This window comes from Oryctolagus cuniculus, chromosome 7 (assembly GCF_964237555.1).
Source record: "Oryctolagus cuniculus chromosome 7, mOryCun1.1, whole genome shotgun sequence".
Lineage (NCBI taxonomy): Eukaryota > Metazoa > Chordata > Mammalia > Lagomorpha > Leporidae > Oryctolagus > Oryctolagus cuniculus.
This window is the reverse complement of record NC_091438.1, coordinates 1,061,525-1,075,917: the sequence shown is the minus strand read 5'-3', so window position 1 is coordinate 1,075,917 and position 14,393 is coordinate 1,061,525. Positions and strand designations below refer to the sequence as shown.

General features: G+C 41.0%; 1 protein-coding gene across 1 annotated transcript; it reads right to left on the bottom strand.

The window, feature by feature from the left end:
• Window positions 1-3,140: 3,140 nt before the first annotated feature.
• Window positions 3,141-11,798, bottom strand: LOC108176033 (tripartite motif-containing protein 64-like). Its single transcript, XM_070076746.1, has 2 exons — window positions 11,466-11,798; window positions 3,141-3,523 (listed from the first exon to the last, which is right to left on the bottom strand). Exons 1-2 carry the CDS (start codon window positions 11,794-11,796, stop codon window positions 3,141-3,143), a joined length of 714 nt encoding a protein of 237 aa, XP_069932847.1. The 5' UTR covers window positions 11,797-11,798.
• Between the last annotated feature and the right edge of the window lie 2,595 nt (window positions 11,799-14,393).

Below are 14,393 nucleotides of genomic sequence, written 5' to 3'. Positions count from 1 at the left end.
CCTAGGACTACCTCAGACCTCTGGGATCTTGCCATTGTGCAAACTCCAGCTCGCTATTCCTCCAGTTCAAGGTCGCTTGTGAGCAACCAAACTTGGATGTAAATAGACTCCATGGCTGCTCCAGACTTTCCTTCAGGAAAGCTGCTTTCACTGAGAGAAACTCTTGGGTTTTCAGGACTCTCAGCAGCAGTGGTTCCAGGCTTCCAGGGCAATGCCAAGTCAAGTAGGCTGGCATCAAATAGGACACAAGGTTCCCATGGGCTGTGCAAATTTCTCTGGCATGTGATTTCCTCAATGCACCAGCTTCTGAGTTGGTGAAAAATCATGGCTTCTCTTGAGTTAGAGGGAGGACTTGAGAATGGTCAAGGTCTTGGTAGTTCAATGAGCCACACTCAAGGACCTGGAAATCTTCCTTTTGTCCAAAGTCTTCTGGCAGTGCCAAAGGGTTCTGTGTGTCCCCTAAGAGGTGGGCTCTGGAGGGAGGGGGACGAGTGGCAGAGCAGAGGCAGCATCTGTCCCACTGTCCCCAAGCATGGCCAGGCTCAGAAGGGAGATTAGAACCAGACCTGCGGAAGGCTGATGGCAAGGATTCCCAAGACCTTTGTGGCTGAGATCCTGGTGCTCTCTTACAGGCTTGCATGGCGCCTAAACCATGATGGGTCCACCTGCCCCAGTCCTGACAGGGCCCCTGCAGCTGTGACAGAACCAGGCGGCCTTCTTTACACTGTGCTACCTGGAAGAAGCCTGAAGTGGGAGGAGCCTGTGAGGCCAGAAATCCCAGAGAGGGACTGCCCAGGAGCAGGTGGGCAAGCTGCAGTGTGGCGGCCTTAGCACCAGTCTACCAGGTAGTGTGTGTCCTGTGCTGCAAGTGGACTGATTCAGAGGGTTAGGGTCAGGGACTTCTTGCACTGAGCAGCTGTAGTGCTCCTTTACATGGTGAAACAGTTTTGAAAATCTAGGGAGCTTTAACAGTACACAGGGAGAGCTCCAGGCCAGAAGGCATTTTGTGAGGCTCTGAGGAGCTAAAGAAGGTGGCTCTGGGTTTTCACAGGGCTGGTGGTATGCCTGGAACTCTAGTCTTGGAAGAATTAGAAAACCTTGATCAATTAAACCCAGCTGGTGAAGCCCATGGCAAAATTCAGAAACGCCTCTGAGGCTGGGCTGTGGGGTCACAGCCGCCTTTATTCCTAGCAAGAAAATTAGAAGACTGTCAGATTTTTTTGGTTCACATGGCCTACTCGGCTGAGTTCCTAAGGGGAGCCAATAGTTTCTGATTTTCTGACACCAGTAGGATTTCTAAGGTAACAGTTCCGAGCAACAGGAAAATGGTCAGACCCCATGGAGGAAAAGACAGGGACCCCTGATTGAGAGGCAGCTGAGTATAGAAAAAGGGTCATCAGAGCTGACCAATAGCCTCACATGGGTGCCTCCTACTTATGGACCCCTGCACTCAGACACTCTTCATATTAGTGCAAAGGAAGGCTTCTGGAAGACAGAGTCTTTGCAGTAAGAGTGCACAATTAACATGGAAGTCCACAGATCCTGCCAGAGCAGGGACCCTAAGGAAGAAAGGGGACTTTCTCCCAAACTGCCCATGTTTGCTAAAGATAAAGTAAGAAAAGGTAAATTAATAGCCACCCAACAAGCTGTTAAAACACAGGCTGTGAGTGCACATCTCATGACACACGTGACACCCCATAATAAGAAACACCATCGACAGTGAGATAATACCATGTTGTAATCCCAAGGTTGTAGAAATAAAATGAAATGCATTCAAGGCTGGAAGGAGTGTAACTTGAAAAAAAAATACTTTTTGGCAAAATCTGAAAACTTTCCCTAGGGTCAGGAGATGTGGTGCTGGTGGTTAATATGCCAGTTTCAACACAGATATCCCTTACTGAGATTCAGTACCATTCCCTGACTAGACCCCTTCAACTAAACCTACTTCTGTGTGCAGACACAGATTAACTACCTATCCAGATTAACTTGCTACTTGCTCTGAAGACAAGGCTCTTTCTCTGTCCTCTCTCTCTGTTACTCAGCCTTTCAAATAAATAAATCTTATAAATTAAAAAAAATTTTTTTACGGAGAAACTGAGAAAACACTTGGAGTACCTATCAATATCTAAGTGCATATGAACCTCAAACTTGTGGTAAGATATATGTAAACATTCACAAAACAGCACAAAGATACATTACACATAAGGAAGTACATTGCAACAGGAGTTTTCACCTCACCTTTCTAGATGCAATTTAGTTCTAACTTGATTTGATTTTTCGCTTCTTTGAAGGAAAAACAGAAGATATCTGTCATCTGTTAATTCACACCACAAATCCCCACAAAGTTATAGCAAAGCCAGGATAAAGCCAGCATGTGCTTAGAGTGTGTAATAAGAGAAATCTCTGTGGTCTCTGCAGTCATGAAGGGCTTCCTGAAAAAAATCTTTGAGCTGAGATGTGATGAATAACAAGGTCTTGTCTAGATTATTGCCTTTCAGGCATTTGCATCTCCCTAAAAGGCCAGATTTGAAAAAAAACCTATGCAAACTTCATTTTACTTAGTAAACTGAGAGACTAGACTTTACTCTTCTACACCAGACATATTCAAATATGAGAATAAAATGTTCTTGGCATGTGGATGTGTCTTGGTAGCATTCAACTAAATAGAAAAAGCAAGATCCCAAAAACCACATATTTTATTATTTTATTTGCATAAAATGTTTAGAATATACAAATACATAAAAGTAACAGAGAAAAAGAATTGTCAGGTGATGGGAGGAGGTATGCCCAGGGAGAGTATATGCTAATAGATACTGAGTTTATTTGCAGGATGATGAAAAAGTACTGGAATCAGATAACTGTGATAGTTGCAAATCTCTTTATTAAAATAAATTTTAATAGAAAAAGTTCATATATTCATTGTGGTTTTATGTTTTATAACAATACTGTAATTATGATTATACATATGTAATTATGATTATACATTAAGTTACAATGTGCTCAAAAACAATCCTGATGTCTCACATGAAAACATCCCAGGACAGTAGTTTCCTCCGTATGAGAGTTCTGAAAAGTAGGTTGAAACATTACAATGTATGAAGGAACATTTGTCAGCATCATAGAAACCCACTGTTCCATGGTCAAAATCCAAAAACACCCCAACCATAAATATCCAGGGGCCTTATCACAGGCCACCAGGGTGGAACACTAGTGGGGAGGACATAATGGTTGTTACTCTTCAGGGAGGCCAGAAGAAATGATTCTTCAAGATTAATAATGTCACTGGTATCACTTGTGCTAGAATCATTACAGACTCCCAAAATCCAATTGCAAGAGGATAATGCATCCACCTCCCAGTAAAGTTTTCCAGAGGTGAAGGTCTGAGAACCCAACACAGCAAAGCACTGTGCTCTCTGGGAATGGCTGTGAGCACCACAATGTTCTTCTCCAAATATTGCACTTCTGAGATCCTCAGAGAGCCTTACATAGTGGCAGGCCACTTTCTTCCTAAGACCATTATCCACTGCAGAAAGAGAACAAACCAATCAATGAATCAACTGTTTTGACTGCAATGTTAACCTTCTTAATTTGCTGTTCCTTTACCTGATTCTTATCAATAATTAAAAATATTTAGGTATATTCCACATCACACAGAGTTGTATAGAAAGACTTCATTTCCTTCATAGATATGATTCTACTTTCCACTGCTTCTTCATAGCCATACTTAGTGCTGCCTTTAGTGTTGGAGAAGGTTTATGTAAACCTTCAGGGTTGGACTTGGAGTATCTGTGATGACCTGTCTCCACTACACCATGGTATCCTTCTAACTAGGTGTCTTGGCTGGCACAGGATTTGTGATTACTGCGTTATCATTTGAAACCACCACTTTTGGTTAAGAATGTTATACAGAGGGCTCCAAGATGGCAGAATAAGGAGGGAGCTCACTGATAGTCCTGGAAAAGATAGTTTAATAAAAGTGGAGATACTGTAGTCCCAGGGAAGAGTTAGGGAAAAAACTGCAGAGAAAACTATTCCAGAATTAGTGGGACATGGTGGACCTACGTGGATGGCACATGCACTCATGGTTCAGGACCCCAGCTGCTGAGTCTATGCACCAGTGCTGGAAAGGGAAGTGAGGCAAAACTGCAGTAGCCCGAGACACTGGCAGAACAGTGGCAGGCAGAGCCTCAAGGGAACAAGGTTTGAAGCCCCATGGGGGAAAGTACACCAGCCTAACTAGAGGAGAGAAAAAAAATAACAAGGACTGGTACAGACACAATTCTCTCTCTCCACTCACCTTACAAAGGTGGGGAAGATAATAGAGCAGGTGCCATTTTGAACATACGTAACAGCTGCACCAGCTCAGGGCTGCACCCACCCTCAGCCAAGCAGAAAAACCTGACTCTGGCAGGGAGAAATAACAGGGGATTAAGACCTAGTGAATGTGTGGAGCTTATGAATTGGGACCGTGAAAAAAACACTGAGGTGTGTGGGAGAACTCATGGTGTGGCTGAGATGTGAGTAGTGTTGGTGGGAGATGCCACAAATTTGGACAGCTTTGGCTAAGTGGTGAGAGACATTGCAGGAGAATCTGAGCTTACACTGAGGACTGCATAGATCCTTTGTGTGGTCCTTGGGACAGAGCAGACAAATATTACACCCACTGGGGCTAGGACTCAGGCACTGGTTGACATCAAAGAGAAGAGCTCAGCTGAGCAGAATTACTTCTCTTCTGAATAAAAGAGAGAGAGAGAGAAAGATTTACCACACCAAACCTGGGTGTGTCACCTTTGGTACACCCTTAACCCTGAAGAACTGAACAGACATCTCTGGCCATACCCATCACAAGCCTCTAGAGATTCATGAAATGCAGACAGTCCACTTAATCTAGAGCCATAGTATAATGGGAAAAACCACCACAGTGAGAAAAAAAGAAGAAACCAAAGAATAGCTTCACAATTCCAAACAACAAAGGCAGAAACTGAGGAAACAAGAACAAGGAAGACATTATGATGCTCCGAAATGAACATGACACCCCAGTACAAGATTATGAAGATGATGAGATAGAATAAATGCAAGATATGGATCTTAAAAAAATTATGGTAAGGACATTTGGAAGTTATCAAAAACAATTGCGTGAACTAGAGAAATCCATTCAGGACAGGACAGAAAATCTCTCTCATGAAAATGAAATCTTAAGGAGGAATCAAAATGAAATGAAGAATTCAATAGAACAAATGCAAAATAAAATCAGTGAGATAGAAGAGAGGATATCGGACTTAGAAGACCGAGTACAGGAAATTATACAGTCATACCAAAGAAAAGAAGAGGAAATTAGAAATCTAAAAATACTGTTGGGAATCTACAGGATACTATTTAAAAAAAACAACATTCATGTTCTAGGGGTTCCTGAAGGCATGGAGAGAGAGAAAGGATTAAAAGGCATTTTTAGTGAGATACTAGCAGAGAACTTCCCGGTTTGGGGTAAGGAAAGGGACATCTAAGTACAGGAAAAACCCACAATAAACATGACCAAAAGAGATCCTCACCACTACACATTGTAAACAAACTCACCACAGTGAAACATAAAGAAAAGATTCTAAAATAGGCAAGAGAGAAACATCAGATTACTCTGAGGAGATTTCCAATTAGACTCATGGCAGACTTCTCATCAGAAACCATATTGGCTAGGAGGGAAGGGCGAGATATAGCCCAAGTACTAAGAGAGAAAAACTGCCAGCCCAGAATATTATATCCTGCAAAGCTCTCATTTGTGAATGAAGGTGAAATAAGGGCCTTTCATAGCAAACAGAAATTGAAAGAATTTGTCACCATTCGTTCAGCCCTGCAAAAGATGCTTAAAGATGTGTTACACACAGAAACACAGAAACGCGGTCATCAATATGAAAGAAGGTAAAGTAAGAAAAACTCCCAGTAAAAGATCACAGGAAGTTTAAAGCATATATTAGAAATATCTTTAGGGAAATGGAAGGGCAAGTCACTACTTATCAATAGTCACATTGAATGTAAATGGCCTCAACTATCCAGTTAAAAGCACAGACTGGCTGAATGGATTATAAAACAAAACCCATCTATTTGCTACTAACAAGAAATACATCTTTCCAACAAAGATGCATGCAGACTGAAAGTGAAAGGTTGGAAAAAGATATTCCATGCCAATGAAAACCAAAAAAGAGCTGGCATAGCCATCTTAATATCAGACAAAATAAACTTTAACATTAAATCTGTTAAGAGAGACAAAGAAGAGCACTATATAATGATTAAGGGATCAATTCAATGGAAGATATAACGATTATCAATGTATATGTACCTAATTACAGGGCACCGCTTTATTTAAAAATATGCTAAGGAACTTCAAGGAGACTTAGACTCCAATACAATAGTATTGGGGGTCTTCAATACTCCACTTTCAGAAATAGATCAACAGGACAGAAGATCAACAAGGATACAGTAGATTTAATCAACACTATAACCCAAATGGATCTAACAGATACCTACAGAACTTTTCATCCTACACTTAAAGAATACACATTCTTCTCAGCAGTACATGGAACCTACTCTAGGACTGACCACATACTAGGCCATAAAGCAAGTCTCAGCAAATTCAAAAGAATTAGAATCATACGATGCATCTCCTCAGACCACAGTGGAATGAGGGTGGAATTTAGCAACTCGGGAATCCCTAGAGCATATGCAAACACAAGGAGACTGAATAAGATGCTCCTGAATGAACACTGGGTCATAGAAGAAATCAACAGAGAAATCAAAAACTTGGAAGTAAATGAGGATAACAACACAACATACCAAAACTTATGGGATACAGCAAATGCAGTGTTAAGAGGAAAGTTTATAGCAATAGGTGCCTACATCAAGAAATTGGAAAGGAACCAAATAAATGAGCTTTCAATACATCTCAAGGATCTAGAAAAACTGCAGCAAACCAGAACCAAAACTAGTAGAAGAGAAATAATTAAAATTAGAGAGGAAATCAACAGAATTGAATCCAATTAAAAAATTACAAAAAATAAGCCAAACAAAGAGCTGGTTTTTTGAAAAAATAAACAAAATTGACACCCCATTGGCCCAACTAACTAAAACAGCAGAGAAAAGACCCAAATCAATAAAATCAGAGATGAAAAAGGGACTGTAACGACAGATACCACAGAAATAAAGAGTCATCAGAAATTACTACAAGGAATTGTATGTCAGCAAACAGGGAAGTCTATCAGAAATGCAACCTACCTAAATTGAACCAGGAAGACATAGAAAACCTAAACAGACACATAACTGAGGCAGAAATTGAATCAGTAATAAAGTCCCTCCCAACAAAGAAAAGCCTAGGACCAGATGGATTCACTGCTGAATTCTACCAGACATTTAAAGAAGAACTAACTCCAATTCTTCTCAAACTATTCAGAACAATTGAAAAAGAGGGAATCCTCCCAAATTCTTTCTAAGAAGCCAGCATCACCTTAATTCCTAAACCTGAAAATGATGCAACATTGAAAGAGAATTACAGACCAAATTCCCTGATGAACATAGACACAAAAATCCTCAATAAAATTCTGGCCAATATAATGTAACAACACATTAGAAAGATCATCCACCCTGACCAAGTGGAATTTATCCCTGGTATGCAGGGATGATTCAATGTTCACAAATCAATCAATGTAATACACCACATTAACAAACTGCAGAAGAAAAAAAATGGGATTATCTCAATAGACGCAGAGAAAGCTTTTGATAAAATACAACACCCTTTCATGATGAAAACGCCAAGCAAATTGGGTATAGAAGGAATATTCCTCAATACAATCAAACAAATTTATGAAAAACCCATGACCAGCATCCTATTGAATGGGGAAAATTTGGAAGCATTTCCACTGAGATCAGGTACCAGTCAGGGATGCCCACTCTCACCACTGATATTCAATATAGTACTGAAAATTTAAACCAGAGCTATTAGGCAAGAAAAAGAAATTAAAGGGATTCAAATTGGGAAGGAAGAACTCAAACTATCCCTCTTTTCAGATGATATGATTCTTTATTTAGGGGATCCAAAGAATTCTACTAAGAGACTATTGGAACTCATAGAAGAGTTTGGGAAAGTAGCAGGATATAAAATCAATACACAAAAATCAACAGCCTTTGTATACACAGGAAATCCAAATGGCCAACAAACACATGAAAAAATGTTCAGGATTACTAGCCATCAGGGAAATGCAAATCAAAACCACAATGAGGTTTCACCTCATCCCGGTTAGATTGGCTTACATACAGAAATCTAGCAACAACAGATGCTGGCGAGGGTGTGGGGAAAAAGGGACACTAGCCCACTGTTAGTGGGAATGCAAACTGGTAAATCCACTGTGAAGGCAGTTTGCAGATTGCTCAGAAACCTGAATATAACCCTACCATACAACCCAGCCATCCCACTCCTTGGAATTTACCCAAAGGAAATTAAATTGGCAAATAAAAGAGCCATCTACACCCCAATGTTTATTGCAGCTCAATCCACAATAGCTAAGATATGGAATCAACCTAAAAGCCCATCAACAGTAGACTGGATAAAGAAATTATGGGATATGTACTCTATAGAATACTATAGAGTAGTAAACAAAAATGAAATTTGGTCATTTGCAATAAAATGGAGGAATCTGGAAAACATTATGCTGAATGAAATAAGCCAGTCTCAAAGGGACAAATATCATATGTCCTCCCTGATCGGTGACAACTAACCAAGCACCAAAAAGGAAACCTGTTGAAGTGAAATGGACACTATGAGAAACAATGACTTGATAAGCCCTTGTCCTGACTGTAAAGGAACAACTTACTACTTTATTCATTGTAGTATTTTTTGTTCTGTTTAATACTATTGGTTGAACTCTTTAATTAACAATTATTCTTAGGTGTTTAAATTTCACTGAAAAGTGATCCCTGTTAAATATAAGAGTGGGAATAAGAGAGGGATGAGATGTACAATTCAGCACATGCTCAATCTGACATGCCCCAAATGTTAGAGTTAAAAACGCACCAGGGGATACCAATTCAATCCCATCCAAGTGGTATGTACCATGTACCCATGCCATCTCACTATTCAAAGTGATCAGTTTCAGTTCAGAATTGATCATAATGAAAGGATTAAGAATCAAAGTGATCACATAAACAAGACTAGTGTCTGCTAATACTAACTGGTAGAATTATAAAGGAGAGAATGACCCACCATGGGAAGCAGGATTCATAGAATGGCAGATGTCCTAAACAGCACTCTAGCCTCAGAATCAACCCTTAAGTCATTCAGATCTGGCTGAAAAGCCCATGATAGTATTTTAGGCATGGAAAGCCAAGACACTCTGGAAAAAAAAAACACCCTAAATGAAAGATCTCTGTGAGTGACATCCCAGTGGAAAAAACGAGCCATCTAAGAAGGAGGTACCATTTGAGTATGACCTCATCTAAATAATATTGGAGTTGATGAACACAAGAGACTTCCATAGCCTTGGCAACTCATGACAAGAGCCTCAGGTGATTACTGATGCCATAAATAAGAGTGTCAGTTGTTAAATCAAAAACAGGAGTCACTGTGCACTTACTCCCCATGTACGATCTCTGTCCTTAATGTGTTGTACTTTTTGAATTAACAGTATATTAGTACTCCAACATTACTTTATACTTTGTGTTTCTGTGTGGGTGCAAATTGTTGAAAACTTTACTTAGTATATACTACGTTTATCTTCTGTATATAAAGATAATTCAAAATGAATCTTGATGTGAATGAGATGGGAGAGGAAGTGGGAGATGCGGTGGTTGCTAGTGAGAGGGTGGTTATGGTAGGAAAAAGCAACTATAATCCAAAAGTTGTACTTTGGAAATTTATAGTTATTAAAGAAAAGTTAAAAAAAGAAATCACCACATTTTCCCAGAGGAATCATGAACTCTTCATGGTAAACCAAATTCGCTAAAGCAATATGGTGATTGTAAAGCATTATAGTAATTGAAGAACATCTTTTTCATTCTTACAAATTCCTGGATCATTTTGAATAAATTATTCATTTCCTTTCAAAGTTTTTCCTGCTGGCGCCGTGGCTCACTAAGCTAATCCTCCGCCTTGCAGCACCGGCACACTGGGTTCTAGTCCCAGTCGGGGCACCGGATTCTGTCCTGGTTGCCCCTCTTCCAGGCCAGCTCTCTGCTGTGACCTGGGAGTGCAGTGGAGGATGGCCCAAGTGCTTGGGCCTTTCACCTGCATGGGAGACCAGGAGAAGCACCTGGCTCCGGGCTTCGAACTAGTGCGGTGCACTGGCTGCGGCCATTGGAGGGTGAACCAATGGCAAAGGAAGACCTTTCTCTCTCTCTCTCTCTCACTGTCCACTCTGCCTGTCAAAAAAAAATTTTCCTGCAGAATAATTGTGAGTTTTAGCAACACGGAATATATTCTTATATATTTTACCCCCTTACTTATTGGAAATGGCAGTGGTTGAGACAATAGTATTGAGAATACTAATGTTTTTCCTTCTTTTTTATTTCTCTGAAAATAGTAATTTTGAATAAAGTGGAAATGTCATATTTTCACAAGTTGACCTAATTTGAGTCTCAGATTTGAGATATTGAAGGTAATAGAAAATTACAAGGCTGTCATTGCAGTGTAATGAGCTCATTGTCCTCCTGCTAAACCAGTATATCATGTGGGCACCAGTTCATATCCTGGACCCTCCACTTTTGTTACATCTCCGTTCCGATGGCCTATGAAGCAATGAAAGGTGGTCCAAGTTCTTGGGCCTATGAAACTCACATGAAAGTCCATTAAAGATCCTGACTTCCAGATTCAGCCTGGCCCTCCCTGGTCATGAGGCCATTTGGGGTAAAAACCCCAAAATGGATGGCAGATCGCTCTCTCTCTCTCTCTCTCTCTGTGTGTGTGTGTGTGTGTAAATTTGCATTGGAAATAAGTAAATGAATCTTAAAAATCAAAGAAGAAACTTACAATAGAAATCGTGAATATAGTCAATAAAATCAACTTCCATAGAAACCATGTTTATGTCACTTGGCTGTGAAGCTGTCACAGTTGCAGCCCAAGCCCAAGTTTCTGCTGCTGACCACTTGCACTGCACCTGCACCAACCGCACATGTGTGGACAGTGCTTCTAAGGTGACTCCCCTTCAAGACAGCTCAACCTCATTGTGCCTATGTTGCCATGTTGAGCAACAACATGGAAGGACACATTTACATCTTGGGATTCACGGGGTAAAATCACCACCCTCACAGTCTCCATTCTCATACATTTCCACTCCATTTCCATAAATCCCCATCTTTCTGTCTAGTTTAGGATCCCAGAGAATCCACATGGCTCTGGAGGCATTACTCGCCCAGGACTCCTCAGCAACACATTCCACCATGGTGTGGCCATGTATCTTGGGCTGTGAGCATTCAGAGAGAGGCTCATAGTCTAGACTTGTCAACTTCATTGAGGATCCCTTCTGCTTCTGTCTGGGCCACAGGGACCTGCTCCTGCAACCTGGTGACCTGGTTCAATCGGTCTTGTCTGGAAGCAGCAGCCAACTTCTTGAGCACATCATTGGTTTTGAAGTTTGTCTTCTCTGACATCTCCTTACACATTGGGCAGCACATGGGAGTCTTGACTTCCTCCCAGTTCAGGGAAAGACAAGATCTACAGAAGTTGTGCCCACAGTCTATGGTGACTGGATCTAGGAAGAAATTCATGCAAATTGGGCATGTGAGTTCCCGCTGGAAGACTTGCAACGTGGCTGGATCCATGACTCTAGGAAGATCCTTTAAAAAACAGAAAGAAATAAAGTTGTTCTTCCCCGATGAGAGAAAGCAAATATCTGCGTACAGTTTCTCCCCCTACTTGCCCCCATAGAAAAATAGACATCATGAATGGAGACATCTTGGGTCTACAAGCTGACAGGACTAAGAAAGTACTACATGTATTATGGTTGTTTAAAGTAAGATCCTGGGTTGGTACTTGGCACAGTAGGTTAAAACCCTGGCCTGCAAGGTCTGCAGATGCCTGGCAGTTTGAGTCCTGGCTGCTCTACTTCAGAACCAGCTCCCTGCTGATTTGCCTGGGAAGGGAGCAGAGGATGACCCACGTCCTTGGGCCATTGCCCCCACTCACAGGGAGTCCCAGAAAAAGATCCTGGCTCCTGGCTTCTGACTGGGTAAGCTCTGGCCATTGGGACCTTTAGGAGAGTGAACCAGAGAATCAAAGACCACTAATTCTCTCCCTGTCTCTACCTCTTTATAAAACTATTTCTTTCAAATAATTAAAAAAAAACCCTTCAACTAAATAATGAAAAAGTGTGTAACAAATCTTTGGAAAAATTAAAGATTATGTAAAAAATGAGATGATTCCAAGGTTTATTTTCATTAGCTCATTGGCTTAGAAACAACACAAGATCAGTATTTCTTTCTGAATCTCTCTTCCTCCTCCTCCTCCTTCTTCTCTCTCTCTCTCTCTCTCTCCCTTTCTTCTCTGTTAGTCATTCCTCCAGGACTCATTGGCTTTAATGGTCAAAAAACCATGGGGTTCCATACAAAAAGTCTATATGCCCTGTCTTCCAACTCACAGAGGGACTTTTCTGAAGAAATCAATTAAGAGATTAGGCTCAATCTACATTTGTTTGATTTAATCAGTGTTAAGCTGAATGCTCGACTTCTAAAACATTAAGCAGGTGAGTTTCTTTTTTCAACTTTAACTCAAGGCCTTTTCTTCAAGTAATAAAATACAAAAAATCATATTCAGTTTGAGAAAATATGATTGTCCCAGAGTCAGTTCATGTCATCAGAGAGATTGTCACATTCTGGAAATGTGAACAGTCAGCTACAGCAATGGGCAGCAATTGCCCTATTGTTTCTGTTAATGTTTATTTATTTATTTGATGGTTAGAGTTACACAGAGAGAGAAGGAAAGGCAGAGAGAGAGAGGGAGAGAGAGAGAGGGGAGAGAGAGGTCATCCATCCACTGTTTCACTCCCCAGTTGGTTACAATGGCTGGAGCTGTGTCGGTCGAAGCCAGGAGCCAGGAGTTTCTTCTGGTCTCCCATGTGGGTACAAGGGCCCAAGGACTTGGGCAATCTTCTACTGCTTTCCCAGGCCACAGTAGAGAGCTGGATCAGAAGTGGAGCAGCCAGGACTACATCCAGCACCATTATAGGATGTCGGCACTGCAGGCGGCGGCTTTACCTGCTATGCCACAGTGCTGGCCTCTGCCCAGTTGTTCTTTAAATCAAGCCCCAACAATGATAATGAATACTGGATTTCCTTCCAATTCTAGAATAGCCATTGATGCAGATAATGAGGCATGAATGATTCATCCTTATTTTCTCAAAGAGACAGATGTCATATCTTGGGAGCACTTTTCTGTTGGTTGGCTCTATTTTGAATATTTTCCACAATTAGTCTACAAAGCAAGGTAGCACACTCTGAAATAATGGTTTTCAAATTATTTCAACACATTTAGGAATATTTTGATTTGTGTAAAAGCTACTATTCATTTCTCAGTAACCACAGGAAATTGGTTCCACCAGACCTGGGCAGATACCAAAATTCACAGATACTCAATCCCTTATATAAATGGTATGGTGTGGAACTTGTTGTGGCTTAGCAGGTAAAGCTGCCACCCGCAGTACTGGCAAGCACATATAGCTGTCATTTGAGTCCCAGCTACTCCATTTCTGATACAGCTCCCTGCTATGGCCTGTGCATAGCCCAAGTCCTTAGGCCCTAATACCCACATAGGAGACCTGGAGGAGGCTCCTAGCTCCTGGCTTCAGATTGGCCCAGCACCGGCCATTGTGGCCACTAGAGAGTGAACCAGCAGATGGAAGAAATCTCTCTCTCTCTGACTTGTGACTTGTGTAAAAATTAAAACCAGAAATCTTTAACAACTTACAATCTAGTAACGCGTAAAGACATATAATAAAAAGTCAAATAATTTATCACACAAATCAATATATATGAATGTTCTAATCATGGATACTTTCCTTACTGATATAATTTAAAATAAGTAGGAAAGGCACAGGATAGCTTTGAGAAAACATCTGTAACCTGATCGTTAAGCTTAAAGTACTTTTGTAAGAGAAATTTAACATGAAAGTCTATCCTCTAAATTCGATACTCACAGTGTGTGCTTTGGGAGGTCTCGCCTCTGGAAGGGCAGATGTGGTTGGTCTTTCAGCTCTCCAATGCACAGCTGCTTCCAGTTCAAGATCCTCTCTTCTGGTCTAAACTCCTCTGGGTGTGTCCCCTTTTATAGGATTTCACCTGACCCACCCACCAAACCCACTCACTGAGAGGGTCTCTGTCTTCAGAACTCATTGGATTTGCATGATGAGGTTACAGGGAAGGGG